Source organism: Choloepus didactylus, chromosome X (genome assembly GCF_015220235.1).
Source record: "Choloepus didactylus isolate mChoDid1 chromosome X, mChoDid1.pri, whole genome shotgun sequence".
Taxonomy (NCBI): Eukaryota; Metazoa; Chordata; class Mammalia; order Pilosa; family Megalonychidae; genus Choloepus; species Choloepus didactylus.
The window spans coordinates 187760785-187776451 of record NC_051334.1 but is presented as its reverse complement, the minus strand read 5'-3'; the positions used below and the strand labels follow the sequence as shown (position 1 = coordinate 187776451).

The 15667-nt window shown below is 44.9% G+C and overlaps 1 protein-coding gene across 3 annotated transcripts in view; it reads right to left on the bottom strand.

Moving 5' to 3' along the window:
* The window catches only part of BCAP31 (B cell receptor associated protein 31), a 30440-nt gene that overhangs the window by 13489 nt on the left and 1284 nt on the right, over positions 1–15667 (bottom strand). For all 3 annotated transcript variants that reach the window (XM_037821108.1, XM_037821109.1, XM_037821110.1), the window contains exons 2-4: positions 15528–15658; positions 14205–14305; positions 10610–10757 (exon numbers count right to left, since the gene is read on the bottom strand). In XM_037821108.1, coding sequence (XP_037677036.1) covers positions 10610–10757; positions 14205–14305; positions 15528–15619 — 341 coding nt within the window. In that variant the 5' untranslated portion in view covers positions 15620–15658. The remainder of the gene's footprint in view (positions 1–10609; positions 10758–14204; positions 14306–15527; positions 15659–15667) is intronic.

Below are 15667 nucleotides of genomic sequence, written 5' to 3'. Positions count from 1 at the left end.
CATGACCTTCTACACCAGTGGTCCCCAATCCCGGCCACCCCAGAGAATCAACACTAACTAAACCACAGTACCAAAAGGTGGGACGAGGGCCTGAGCACTTTAACAAATCCTTAGTTACCTATTTAGGTACTGATTTAAACAAACAAACCGTGAAGACAATTGTAAGGCAAGCAGGGAAATGTGAATACTCCCTAACTATTTTATGATATTAAGGAATTACTGTTGACTCTTTGGAGGGGAAATGTTCTCGCGCTTATGGTTTTTTTTAAAGTCCCTATCTTCTCAAAATGATAAGCTGAAACATAATTTATAATTTTGTCTGTAAACATGATGTCTGGGATTTGCTTTGAAATAATCCAGAGCCAGGAGGGGGGGAGGGAGGAGATGGAGAGGGAGAGGGAGAGGAAGAGGGAGGGAGGGAGTGTGTGTGTGTGTGTGCGCGCGCCAGACTGGCCACGAGATGATCACTGCAGAAGACAGATTTATGGGGTGTCGTTGTACTATTCTGGTTCTACAAGTATCTGCATTTTTCTATTTCAACCAACCACTCAGCCCACCTGGGTGCTGCTGGTGTGCAGCCAGGGCCGAGAGTCACTGCTCTGCAGGGGGCTGCCTGCCCACCCCCTTCCAGCTCTACTTCCCCTCTTTTCTGTGCTCCACCCCAAGGGCTGGCTGTGGCTCTCTGAGATCCCCCTAGACTTGCTGGTCTCCTCCAACTTCTGTTGGGGCTGTTCCTTCTCCCTGGAGCATCCTGTGCAATTTAAACCCCTGCTGCAGCTTGTACTGTCCTGACCCATCACGGCGGCTGCCAGACCTCTCTTATCTGTCCCACTCTGCCCTCCCTCCCCACCCCTAGATAGCAAGATCCTTGAAGGCAAAAGCCAGGCCGGGCCTTGGATTTCCTCTCGCGGCCTGGCACGGTATACCATACGTGTGGAAAACAATCCCACGAACTCTAGCAAGGAAGGACGACACTCATACCAGCTACCATTTGTTCAACACTTTCTGTGGGCCTGGGACAGTGCTGCCGGTTTCACAGGAATTACCTCAATCCTCACACCAACCACATGAGAGAGGTAAACTCTCATTCCATTTGACTGAGTGAAAAGACTCAGGGAAGGTAAGTGCTTACCCGAGGTCATGCAGCTAGCCAGGAACAGAACCAGGATTCCAAAGCCCACTCTCTCCACATCAGCCCGTCTCTCGGGGCTGCCACAGGCCTTTCTAGCCCCTCCGTGCAAGTTGGAAAAGGGTGCCCCACGGCCAGGGCACGTTAGCCAGAGCCCAGGCGGGATTTTTATTTCCACTCACCTTTGTGGCCTACCCACGAAGATGGCGGCACCGTCTTAAACGGCAGACCTGCTTCCTCTCCCCACCCAGCACCAGCCCTGACCATCACGAGGGCACCAATTCTCTGCAGAACTGAATCCTGGCAATGAATAGAGATGATCCCAAGGCAAAGCCAAGTGCCCTGGTCACCCAGAGCATCTGGAGGGATTTCACCCTCCGGGGTGGAAGGCTCAAGCCACTTGCCCGCAGATAGCCAGCAGAGGGGGACTCCCCAGTCTAGCCCCAGAAAAGGAGCTGCAGGGTGAAGCCCAACCAGGGTTCATTTGCAAGGACTGCAGTGATATAATCAGGCTCAAGCTCAGGTCACCACCGATAACTCAACATTGTGCTGGAAGTTCTAGCTACAGCAATTAGGCAAGAAAAAGAAATAAAGGGCATCCAAATTGGAAAGGAAGAAGTAAAAGTTTCACTGTTTGCAGATGACATGATCCTATATATAGAAAATCCTGAAAAATCCACAACAAAGCTCCTAGAGCTAATAAATGAATTCAGCAAAGTGACGGGGTACAAGATCAATATGCAAAAATCATTAGTGTTTCTCTACACTAATAATGAGATCTGAGGAGGAAATCCAGGGAAAAAATTCCATTTACAATAGCAACTAAAAGAATCAAATACCTAGGAATAAGTTTAACCAAGGATGTAAAGGACTTGTATGTAAAAAACTTCAAAACATTGCTTAAAAGAAATCAAAGAAGACCTAAGGGAATGAAAAGACATTCCATGTCCATGGATTGGAAGACTAAACATTGTTAATATGTCAATTCTACCCAAATGATTTACAGATTCAATATAATCCCAATTAAAATTCCAATAGCCTTCTTTACAGAAATGGAAAAGTCAATCATCAAATTCATATGGAAGGGCAAGGGGCCCCAAGTAGCCAAAACAATCTTTAAAGAAAAACAAAGTTGGAGGACTCATACTTCCCAATTTTAAAACTTACTAGAAACCTACTGTAAACAGTACAAAGTGGTACTGGCACAAGAACAGACATACAGACCTAGGGAAAAGAATTGAGAGCCCAGAAATAAACCCTCACTCACTTCCATGTCAACTGATTTTTGACAAGGATGCCAAGTAGGGGAAAGAACAGTCTCTCCAACAAATGGTGCTGGGAAAACTGGGCATCCATATGCAAAAGAATAAAAATGGACCCCTACTCTCAAACCATACACACAAAAGAACTCAAGATGGATCAGAGACCTAAGCATAAGAACTAAAAACAATAAAACGCGTAGAAGTAAGCATAGGGGAACACCTTTAGGACTTTGTGTTAGACAATGGATTCTTAGACTACACCGAAAGCACAAGCAACAACAAAAATCAATAAACCAGACCTCACCAAAATTACTTTTGTGCATCAAAGGACATTATCAAGAAAGTGAAAAAACACCTACAGAATGAGAGAAAATATCTGGAAACCACATATCTTATAAAGGTTCAATATCATGAACATATAAAGAACTCCTACGGCTCAACAATAAAGACAGACAACCTAATTTAAAAATGGGCAAAAGGTGTGAACAGACATTTCTCCAAGGAAGATCTACAAATGGCCAGTAAGCACACAAAAATATGATCAACGCCATTAGCCAACAGGAAAATGCCAACCAAAACCAAAAGGTACCACTTCACACCCACTAGAGTGGCTATTATTTTAAAATGCAAAATAAGCCTTGGAGAAGTTGGGGGACATAGGAACCCTTGAGCATGGTTGGTGGGCATGTAAAATGGTGCAGCCCCTGGGGAAAACATGGGGAGTTCCTCAGAAAGTTAAGTACAGAATTATCATTTGACCCAGCAATTCCACTTCTAGGTATATAATCCGAAGAACTGAAAGCAGGGACTAGAACAGATATCTGCACACCGATGTTCACAGCACCATTATTCGCAATTGCCAGAATGTGGAAGCAACCCAAGTTGTCCGTCAATGGATGCATGGATAAACAAATGAAGTATATTCCACACAACGGAGTATCAATCAGTCCTAAAAAGGTATGAGGTTCTGGTACATGCAACAACATGGATGATGGCACCTGAAGACATCATGTTGAATGAAATAAGCCTGACACAAAAGGACAAAGACTGTATGATCACACTGATATGAAAGAATTAGAATATGCAAATTCGTAGTCAGAAATTAAAAGTCCAGGTTACCAGGGGCAGAGGACAGGGTGGCAAATTAGAGGTAATACTTAATTGGTAGTTTCTGTTTGGGGTGATGGAAAAGCTTTGGTAATGGATGGTGCTGATGGCAGCACAACACTGTGAGTGTAATCAACACCACCAGCCTGTATTCCGAAATGCACCACACCAATGCACAATGTTAATAGGGAAAATTGAGCGTGGGGGTGGTGTATGTGAACTCTACTCTCTGAGTGATTTTTCTATAAACTTACAACTGCTCTAAAAGCATCAATTTAAAAAGACTTTTAAAAATATTAATGAAATATGAAAAATGGTCAAGCAGTGAGAGGAGAATGCTGGGGAACTGGCTCTGCAGTCCGTGAAAGATGCTCATAAGGTAGAAATTGCAAACGGCAGTTACAGCTTGATCCTGTTTAGAAGAAGCCTGTGTATTTTGTGCTGGGAAGAACACAGTGCTGGGATCAGTTTGTTCTAAATCTGAATTTTCAGCTCTGCAGATTACTAGCTCTGCGAACTTGGCGGGAGGTTTCTGAACCTCTCTCTCTCTGAACCTCAGTTTCTTCAGGTGGAGCCAATACTGACCTCACAGAGCTGCTGTAAGGATGAAGATGTGCCTGGCACAGGGGATAATGCATTCAACAAACAGTAGCTGTTGTTATATGAAGAAAATTCTGGAAAGGTGTAAGCAAAGGTGGATATCAACAGCAGTTAATGACAGCATTTTTCCAGAGATCATTTTGTTATTTTTGCATATGTAAACAAAGCCTCTTCCTTCCTACAATGAACACGTACTACCACATGATAATCATCTTCCAATATATTAAAGGGACCAAGAAGTGTGAGTCTTTAGACCTGTAAAACCAAGACCAATAGGGAGAACAAACAGAGAAGTCGATTTTAGCTTAGCAACTGAGTACGCACCTTCCTACCAAAAGCCGATTACTACTCGGGAAAAAAAAGCAGCCCGCTACCTGGACTACAGTCAGAGGTGGACTGAAAAGCAACTAGCTGGAAGTCACAGCTTCCGACAATTCCTACCACCTGGTATCTGCAGAAGGGCTCAGAGCTAGGTATGAGTGCTTGGCTCAGCCACCCTGAAGCCGTACCCTTCAGGCAGTATGCAGTGTCTCTTGGGCCTCCCTTCATCTTTTATAAAGGCCCACATAATATAAAAGTTTTTATGGTCCTTACTGGTTTCAAGTAAAACCAAAACCAAAACCACCCAGACATAGAGCGTGCAAGCTCACACACCCAGGCGAGGCCATGTGGCTGTCTCCTCTTCTGGATAAGCCCTTATTTTAACAGACAAAACTAAGGGCTGAGGTGCCTACCCACAGCCACACAGCTGGTCAAGCGGAAGCATCCGCCATGGAATTCAAGTGTCTGGACTTCTAACGCCTTGTACTTCTTAATACACTGTTGGCCCTCATTAGTGCAGACACACCCGAAACTGGCTCCATTGATCTCTGACCTCCCCCAGCATTCCGGACCCCTCTGTCAGAAGGTCAATGCAGTGTGGCCTCCCCCAACTACTGTATCTTAGTCACCTTTCTGTGTGAGAACCACCTGGTACAGGTCTTATGGACAGCAACGTTCAAATGTTTATTGAGCTAAGACCTTGTGCGGGACCCATTAGAACAATTCTAATACCATCAACTGTGACCCAGCCAAAAGAGAGAGGCAGCTCGTCCTCATCATTACACGCACACATGCACACAGCTAACAACACAGTGGTTCATTTTTAAAAGAACATGTATAAAGCTGGGAGGTACACATAGTCAAGGACACACCAAACAAAAAAGTAAGGGATCAGAGCCCACTGTTTAGGGCAGATGGTATGTGGTGACAGATGAGAGAACACATTCTTCAAAGAGAAAGAGCTTCAGAAATCAAAAGGGTCAGTCTAATGCGGTTTATTGAAAGAACCAACCCAGAGAAGGGAGGATAGTGAAAGAGTATCCAAATGACGTTAAATGCATTTAAAGCGTCCAGGCCCAGATGAATTCCATCCCAGGTAGTGAGACCCCAGAGGTGGCCCAGAACCACTACTGGTAATCAATCTCTCAGGGGCCACAAACATGAAGGTGCCAGAGGATCTAACTGTGGGGAGCTCACCAAATGCTGGTGCTCAACCACACTTTGAGTAGCAAGGTGTTAGGGGACCAGGATCACACTGATCCATTTTCAATTCTTAAAAAGAATATTATGTGTGGTGAGGACAGACTAGAAGCCACAAGCAGATGAAATTTTTTTTCAACTGTAAAAAGGAATGAGGTTGTGATATGTGTTACAACATGGATGAACCCTGAAAACAACATGATGAGTGAACAAGCCAGACACAAAGGGACAGGTACTGTATATCTCACTGATAGGAAATAATTCAAATATGCAAATTCCAGAGCAGAAAACAGTACAGTTTACCAGGGGTGGGGATGGGGGAATGGTGAGTTAACGATTAATGGGCACAGAGTTTCTATTTGGGGTGATGGAAAAGTATTGGTAATGGACAGTGGTGATGGTAGCACAACATGGTGAATGTAATTAATACCACTGAATCATATATTTGGATGTGGTTAAAAGAGGAAATTTGAGGTTGGCTATGTTACTAGAATAAAAATTTTTAAATGCCACAGGCCTGTACAGCACAAACAGTGAACCCTAATGTAAACTATGGAAGTAGTTAATGGTATAATAACAGTAATATTAGTAATATTGTTACATCAAATGTAACAAAAGAACCACACTAGTGCAAAGTGTTAATAAGGAGAACTGTGTGTGCACAGGGAGAGGGGGTATGGGAACTCAGTACTTTCTGCATGATTTTTCTGTAAGCCTACAACTTTTCTAATGAAAAAATAAAATTAGAACCAGCTCACACATCTATTAGTAGGGAACTGGTTAAACAAATGATGAGCCACTCACACAACAGAATACTATACAACCATTAAAAAGAACGAGAGAGGAATAGCTAGAAGGAAATGCCTGAAACTGCCAGGATGCAACCCAGGAGCCTTGACTCTTGAAGATGATTATATAACTATGTGGCTTACATGGTGTGACTGTGTGATGGTGAAAACCTTGTGGCTCACACTCCCTTTATCCAGTGTATAGATGGATGAGTAGAAAAACAGGGACAAAAACTAAATGAAAAATAGGGTGGGATGGGGGAGATGGAACGATTTGGGTGTTCTTTTCTACTTTTACTTTTTATTCTTATTTGTATTCTTTTTGGTGTAAGGAAAATGTTCAAAAATTGATTGCGGTGATAAATGCACAACTATATGATGGTACTGTGAACAGTTGATTGCACACCATGGATGAATGTATGGTATGTGAATATATCTCAATAAAACTGAATTAAAAAAAAGAATGACATCTGCATGAATCATTTGGAAAATATCACTGTGATCTATTGTTGGGTGAAAAAGTAAATCAAAACACAGTAAAAAAAAAAATCCACAGCATATGTCAAAGTTACACATGTATGTAAAAAATTACAAAAAAAATACAGAAACGTAGCAATTATTACCTATACAGTGTTTTGCCCTCTGCACTCCTCATGAAGTTCAGGGGGCCTTGACTTTATTTTGATGCGCTTACTTTTGTAATCCAAAGAAATAATAAAGATACTAGCTTTATTTTTAAAGTGTTTCCTGGAAATTGCACATGGGTTGCATGTATATGGGTATCAAGTTTGGAAAAGAACATTTCTATGGCTAATATCATGCAAAAAAAAAAAAAAAAAAAAAGAGAGAGAGAGAGAGAGAGAAGTTCCTGAAGGCCCACAGCCACCATTATGGGATCAGACCCTTTAGACCAGGGTGTGGTGGTAATTTCCACCCCGATTCTAGAAATGATCCCACAGGTGATCTGTGGGCAGTCAGTGGGTCCATACAGATCCCTGTGACTACTCTTTCCTTTTCTAAGAACAAGTCACGCAAGAACGATCTCTGCTTTTTAAGAAAGACCATGGGAGGCGGTTGTGGCACAGCATGGCTTGTTTCCAGCAGGGCACCCGGCACACACCTCATGATGTTCTCACAGATAAGATGGAGAAATAAGAGATTGCAGCTGCTTCAACAACCGGACCCAAGAAGTTGATAGAGCCACTTGCCTTGTTTTACACGTTTAACCATGAATTAGATGAACATCTAGAACAGAAAAGTGGGGTGGGCTGCTAATACAACAGGGGGTGAGGATTGTAAGAACAGATTAGAACGATGGGCCAAACTCAAGCCAATTGCTCCTAGCCTCCTTGCAGCATTTCCGGAATAACATAGACTACAAACAAGGAATGCTTTTATTTTAGGCCACCCACCACCCTGATTGTGTTAGTATTACCTGACTATGCATATGCCAAAAAACTCACAGAACTATACACCAAAGGAGTGGATTTTACTCTATGTAAATTTGTTTTAAAAGGAGACTGCAGGAATTAACCCAGAACATCCTGGCTTCATAGACATAAGATGTAGACAGGACCGAGCTGAGCCCACTCACACGTCTGGGGGTACACCAAGGCAGCAGAAAAAGCGTGGCAACCATTCCACTGCCCCTCGCATGGTCAGACAATCCCTGGAGCACCTGACTGATGGTCAAGGACTTCAAAGCCAGAGTAGGTGGGGAGCTACGTAGAACACAAGTATACCTATTACCACCATGACTGCAATTTGCAGTTTACCAGCCGACTCTCAAAACATGGTGCCCCAAAGCAAACCTCCAGGTGGCATGTGACTGACCCTGAGCCCGGCAAGACTCAAGCCTCCCTTCTAGTGGCCCTAGCCTTCACCAAAGGTCATTCGATAGCTCATCCGTTTTTCCAGTAGCTATACCACGGACTCATACTGAGTCGCAATAAGCCACAACCCCCAAGTCCTTCTTAGGGGGTTTACTTGCTTAGCCATCTTCCCTGCCCTGTTCTTACCTTTAGGAAACTACATGCACACTTAGAAATGGATCCCTCCTAGCCTCCATTCAGATAAAAATAGAGCAGTCTGGGGGTGAAGAGAGAGCCTCCCAAAGCCTCTATGTAGATGGACTTGACCCACGCAGCAGCCTTCTTTGAATGCTGCTGCTTGCGTGCCTTAGGCCCACACCTAGCTATGTGCTAGCACCCTGCCCATACATCAGCATCTTGTCCACAAGATGACTGGAAATGGCCAACATTTTGCTGAAAACCCACATGTACCTTATCTCTAGCATTCCCTCCATCTACCAATATCATCTTGCCCAAAAAGGCAGGGATCAACCTGATATAATTTGCTCTCTGGGAATTCAGAGATCAGGAATGACTCTCTCTCTCCTCAGAAGGCATAGAGCTACTCTTTCTAGAACTTGGCTTGAGACAAAAGCAAACTCTCCCAGGCTAGTTATTTTGTCAGCTACTTTCCTTCCCCTTTGAAAATTGGGGTGCCTGCCTGTCCAGCAATGCTCTCGCTCTCTGTGACTCCTCAAGAATCAGCAAAACCGTCTACAAATGATTTCAATAGCCGGTGGACATAATCTCATCAAGTCTAAACTACACCTAACTCACTTCGAGAAGCTAGGTGCTCCAGCATACCCTTACCCACCTTGGATTTCAATTCTCTCATTCTAATGTTTCTTTTACCCTCTACTTCTACCCTCCATTTCCCTACTCTAATAGAAATGCAAAGGGAACTATCTTTTCCTTTGTTCTTATCACGTTTCATAAAATCTAGTGCTCACTGCAGGTTCTCATCTTCCCAATACCATCCTTAAAGCTCTATGTGCTTTCGTGGTATGTGTTGTTAGCTCTGTTTCTTTCCTCATATCTTTTAGAGGCAATCTAAGCTTACCCAGGAGTCCCAGAGACAGCCTCTGCGGTCTCTTTAGGTACAGCTCATTCTCATTTTTAACTCATTTGGCTCACTTGCAATTACAGTCAGAATTTTGTTTTTGAGACCCAGTCCCCTCTTGATCTGCTTCCCTTTCAGTCCCAGATTACAAGAACATGCTTCTTTATTGGAGCTTCCTGAAACCCGAAAAATCTACGGTTTGTGTCTGGCTGCTCCTAGCATTTACAATTCCTGACTTCCATAAGCTTGCACATGACATGCCCGTATATAGCTTCTAAAACCAAATATGTTAACTTGAAAGATGCCTGCATCTCCACCCCCACTTTTCAACTCTGATCCAGAGAGTCCAGGATCACCTGAGTGACTGTGTTTTCTTTCTGAAAAACTGACAGCCAGATAGGTGGTCATCCTAACGCCTAGTGGATGAGTATACATCGGGTAAACAGAGGGGACAAGTCTTTGGGCACAAAGCCAAGTGGTGAGTTAGCAGGGAGGAGCTCAGCCTAAGAATCAACATGCCCCCATCTGACTTCTTAGTGTTGATCCACAGAGGAAGTATCTTGCCAATACCTTTCCAATACCTTTGGCCTTAGCTATATGTTTACTGATCAGCCCATCAACATACCTGCCAAGAGCTAAGCCCAACTAATTAGAATACCTGTGTGAAGCAAGCGACAACAACTGGGACCCCAGGCTCAAACAAGTGCTTTATATTAGCCCGGTCTTGCCAAACTAAGCCCCTTGGCCCTGAGCCAGGCATTCAGTTTCACACAACACCAGAAATAATCAAGCCAACCTTGGAGGCCCACAAGGTACCTGTTTATAGGTTCACACCTGGGGAATTCCCTGGGGACAGAGCAGATCTCAGCCCCTCCATGCCTTTTCTGCCCACTGTACTCAGGTCAGGACCCCACCCACAAAAAGCCCCTATTCATTTGATCCCCTTTAATCTGAGCTCCAGATGTCCTCTCCTGGAGGAGGGAAACCTCCAACACCTTGTCATTTACTTCAGTCTACAGAGAGCCAGGTGGTCACACATTTGTCCTGAAAGAACATGTGGTGAGTGAGTTCTAGCAGAGCTTCGGAAACTCCGGTCAGTCCTCTCCCATTCATCATGCTGCCTCTAGAGACCAGGAATAAAATCAGAGGCCTGTGGGGAAACTGTGAGGCTCCCCTCAACCTAGACTGGGCCACAGACCAAGAAGGAACAGGAGGAGCCGGTGCCCATGCAGCATCCCTGTTCCTGGCCAGCCTAGGTTTCCCTTTCACAGCCCTCGGCCCATCCCACTCACAAGGACAGCAGCAAGGAAAAGCCAGCAATGTAGAGATTCCTCTGGGCCCGGAAAAGCTTCATGTGGAAGTGCTCCATGGCCCCAGGATTGTTCTGGAGGTTCACCTTTTCTGTCACGTCGTCATACTTCCAAATCTCACGGACAGCATCTGTGGAAGAGCAGACAAGAGAGACGGGCGTTTCACTTCCTCTCCGACAATGCTTGGCCATGGAGGTCAGAAAGGCAGCATGGGACTGGTGGGTCTCACTTCCCTCATACTGTCTCCCCAGGTGCTTCCATTTCAGGAATTCCCCGCTTTGACACACGTGCCTTCTGGAATGCTGTATCAGAAGCTCTTTCCCTCCTCAGAACCATTCTCTTCTCCAGCTTTTCCCACCTCGATCCCTGCCCCCATTCCACCCAGACCACAAGCTTGCTACTAACAGTGTCAGCAGCTTCCCTTTCCTGTGGTATCCCCGACCATGTCTTGTTCTGTGTATACCACGTGGGCCTTCAGCCACCCCACTGATATAAACCAGGATAGTCCTGTTGATAGGATCGCCTGCTAAGAAAGTGTCAGCTGCACAGAAGTCAAGATGTGGAGATGGCCTGCTAAAGGAACTTGTGCTTAACATACTGGAAATGCAGAAAGTGAAAGAACCTCATAACAGAATCACTTCCAGCAGGGCATTCAGAACGGATTTAACTACCTCATCTAAAGTAATCATTTTCAGTCACATTACCCTCGTCTCTTTATAATACACACCCATATCTGACATTAACTTAATTACATGTTTACTGTCCATCTCCCCCAAATGAAACTGCAAACTCCGTGAGAGCAGAGATCTTTTCTACCATATCCCAAAGACCAAGGGTAGTTCTGGAAACAGAGTGCACACTCATAACTGGTAAGTGAATCGGTCTCTGCTCCTGAAAGAGCCACCATTAGATGTATATTGCTCCAGTTTACAAAGATATTTCTATCTACACATTTTTCTGAAATGTAGAAATTTCAGAATCATACCCTAACTACTGCTTTTTTACCCTTACCCTCTGAGGCATCTTTTAAAGTCAGTACATAAAGATCTACCTAAAGGTGGCTCTTAATAGACCCCCACAGGAGGATCAAGATTATCACTAGATGGTATTGGTGGGTTTCCTTTTTAATTTCCAGTTTTCGACTGCTTGGTTTTTATGTTGACCTGACATTATAAAGCTCTGCCTACCCTTATGTACATCTTTATGTTCAAGCTGTTTCATGAAACGAGCACTCTCAAGCACTGTTAGCAGGAAGATAAACCGGTATAACATTTTGGGGAGGCAAGTTAGCAATACCTATTATAAAATTTAAAAATGTTCGTAGCCTTCGATTCAGCAACTGCATATCAATGAATTTACCCTACAGAAGCATTCACATAAATGTGCAACCCTACGGAGAAAATTAAGTTATGGTATGATAGAACAATAAAATACTACATGATAGACCATGAAACAATATGATGGAATACCATACAACCTTTAAAAAGAGTGAAACAGATGTATCAAAATGTCTACAACATGGTAAGCAAAAAAATAAAATACAAAACTGTGTGTAGTATGATTCCACTGCTATAAATGTTTTAATAAAATGTCCACACAGAAAATGCCTGTGGAAATGCACAGCATAGTATTAATGATGGTTATCTGTGGGACACAGCATCAGGGGGGACTTGAACTTTCCAAGTTAAATTTCTGAAGTAAAATAAAAGTATGTATGATTTTCATAATCAGAAATACAAAATAAAAAATGTTCTCTTAAACTGTCACCTGAATCAAGGAATCCCACCACCCCTAAGGACCACCTAGGCTGATGGCAAAGAGCGGATCGGGGATGGGGGCTGTTCAGCAAGGCTAGGCCATGTGCCCCAATAGAACACGGCCCTCCCTATTGCAATTCTCCGCCTCGGTCAGTGGACCCGGGACCTCTCCCTCACCAACCCCAGCCTCATAGCCCTCGAGCAGGTTATGCCCCTTACCTTTCACTGGTATTTGCTACTAACCAATCTAGAAAACCTTTCTAGAGTCTTCTTCTTAACATTACGGCAGGAAGCAACCTGTTGTCGTAATCATGTCTAGAACTTCCAAGCAATTCCCTGATCCCAGAAAAGAAGAATGAAGCCTTTGCCAACTACTGTGGTTCTGCACAGGATCTCCCTACCCACTAAGTTAACTGAAGCACCAACCCGGGAACTAGGAAATAGAAACACCCATGGGGTCTGGTTTGGGGAAGGGACAAGGCCCCTGAGTGAATCATCTCTAGCACAGTTCCCCCCACCCCACCCCTTGCCCCCACCCCAAACCCAGAAGCAAAAACACAGACAATTCAAAAACTCTGTAGCCTGGCTTTTCCTGGAGCCCTGGGGACAACACACATATTCCCTGCCCCTCCAGGCTCAGAGGCTGGTCAGGGAGAGAGCCCGGGTTGGGAAGTCACCTCCTGGCATTCCAAGTACTTTAAGAACACAGAGGGTTGCAGGCAGCTGGCAGCCACCCTATGGGGCTGGGAATCGGTAGGGTACACCCGGCTTTCTCGGAGGCAGTATCCCGCCAGGCCCTGAGACATGGGATAGGGTAGACATCCAATGCTGCCACCAGTGGGTGAGGCTCTGCATGTTTCCCTGAACCACCGCTCTCCAACCCCACTGGGTTTTTGCTGGGGATTCAGGCGGGAGAAGAGTATGATGGATCTACATAAGGCTTCCCAGCTCCAAGACAGGACTGCTGTCTGCAGCAGAGCTGAGCCAAGACTCTGGAGGCCCAGCAGGGAGACTTATTGATCACTCACCTCAGCAAAAACGATGACCATTTAGCAAGCAGACAAAAGCTTCATCGATTCCTCTTGTCTCCAGACTCCACTACCACTTCACTGCAAAACATTCACCTTCCCTTTTCACACTCTCTGGCCCCTAGTCCCATGCCTGAGCACGGCCTCAGACCAGTCCACCTTGCAAGCACCTAATAGTGTACCCTTATAGCACAGGTTTATAGAACTACAGACCTGAAAGGACCCTGAAAGACCTAATGGTCTAACTCAGACCCCAGAAAGGTCTGGGGTATGTCCCCCAGATATGTGGCCAAACATCTGTCTCCTCCCTCATGTTGCAGAAATGCAGCAGGACTTGCCTTCCCAATGGGGCTCACAGTCTAGGTGGTTTGAGGACCTGTTTCAGGTATCAAGTGAGGCTAATGCTGCTGTGTAAGTCACTGACGAGCAGCGCTACTTAGACCAAGGCCATGGGCCGGTGAGCCTCTCTTGGATTCCCTTCCAGAATGGCCCAAGAAGCCACCTCAGAAATGTGAGGCAGTTGTCATAAGGGTACAGAAAGGTTTCTTGGTATAAGCCCACCCCCACTGCTAGAAGTGACTCTCCAAGTGGAGGTCCCATGAACAACTGAAGAGAGCCTCTTGGCCATCAGGGGTTGGAGGGCACTTAACCAGTCTGTCTTTGAGAAGTCTAGGATGGATACTGTTCATCAAATGTGGCACCACCAGGCTTTGCAGTGGGTTTCTGCTCAATGTCAGAAGCCACAGCAAAGGGCCCAGGACAGACAGCTACCCTTAGCCACAGCTCACTCACCAATGACCAGCAGCACAAGGATGACAATGAGAACCACAAAGAAGGTGTTGCCATAGGTCACAATCAACTCTACTAGGCGGGACTTGAAAATCTTCTGCCATCTGTGAAGGAAAAAACAAGGATAGGGACTGAAAAGAAAGAACGCACACGGGATCTGGCACCCTGAGCAGAAGAGAAACCCAGTTTTGCACTCTTCTCCAGCAGCCAAGTATCATATGTAGGGTCAGCATCATATATATGACATCATTCAAGAGTGTTTTTTTAAAAAAAGATGCTTGTCCATGTACAGAAATTTCCAGAAAAGCCCACGTTTTTAAACATTGGCAGTATCTGGGGAAAAAAACTTACTTTTCATTGTATTCCCTTTTGTACCGTTCAGAATTTTTGCCATGTACACATACTGTTGCTTTAAATTGTCTTTCCACATGACCAAACTTGTTTCATCTACTCCCCTACCACCTGAGATTATCCAGGACCCCCCTCCCATCATCTTCATCCACACACACTTCAATATGTCTCTCTAAAAGATAAGGGCCTTTAGAAACAGTTAATATGGTTGTAATACTATTGCCAGGTCTAAAGGAAATTAATAATAATCCCTCAATATCGGAGCCAAAGTTGCAATTTCTATTTCCTACTTTTTTTAAAAAAACATTTGGTTTGTTCAAATCAGATACACAGTTCTAATCCTGCATTTAGTTGATAAGTGTTTCAAATCTCTCTTTTCCCCGGCCTTACTTGTAATGGCTGTTTTAATAAGGGTAACATGTTTCTACACCATGTGTAACTGAAATTCAATTTCCAACTCACTTTTAACAGGACCTCTGTTCACTAAAAGGGAATATGGCCTCATCCTTCATAGGCTGAGTAATGCTCATGAGGCTTGTGAGGCCACGCGATGCCAGTGAGACCAGTTAGGAGGACAGAAGTCAGCATACTGGCAACAATGTGACCCAGTGATGCAATCCTTCAGGATCCCACACCGCCATCCCCCGCACCCCAGGGACCCAAGTGTAGGCAGGAGAGCATGATTTCCAGAACCTTAAGGAGGGATAGATCGTCTTCCCTCTAGGGCATCCTGAAGACCAGGAGGCAGGGTACACAAGAAAGAAAACCAGCAAGACATGACACAGCAGAACAGCAACTTGGTGACCGGTTGGCAATAATCAACATGACCCCTGCCACCCCCACCCCAGACAGGTTCTACCTGTTTCCATCTGGCCCTAATTCCAGGGTCTACCAACTTGGCACACAAACGCCACTGGGCTCAGCAACAGACTGCCAGTCCCCCTCCCACTTGCCTGCTTGCTCTGCAGGCCCTACCTTTTTGGAGAAATGAAAGGAATGCAGAGAAGCAACACAGCAAAGACCTCTGCATAGAGGAAGGTGGCAACCGCAGTCCACTGCAGACTCATCCTCTCTTGCTAGCTGGTTTCCAACAGAGAGAACGTTTCCTGATGGGA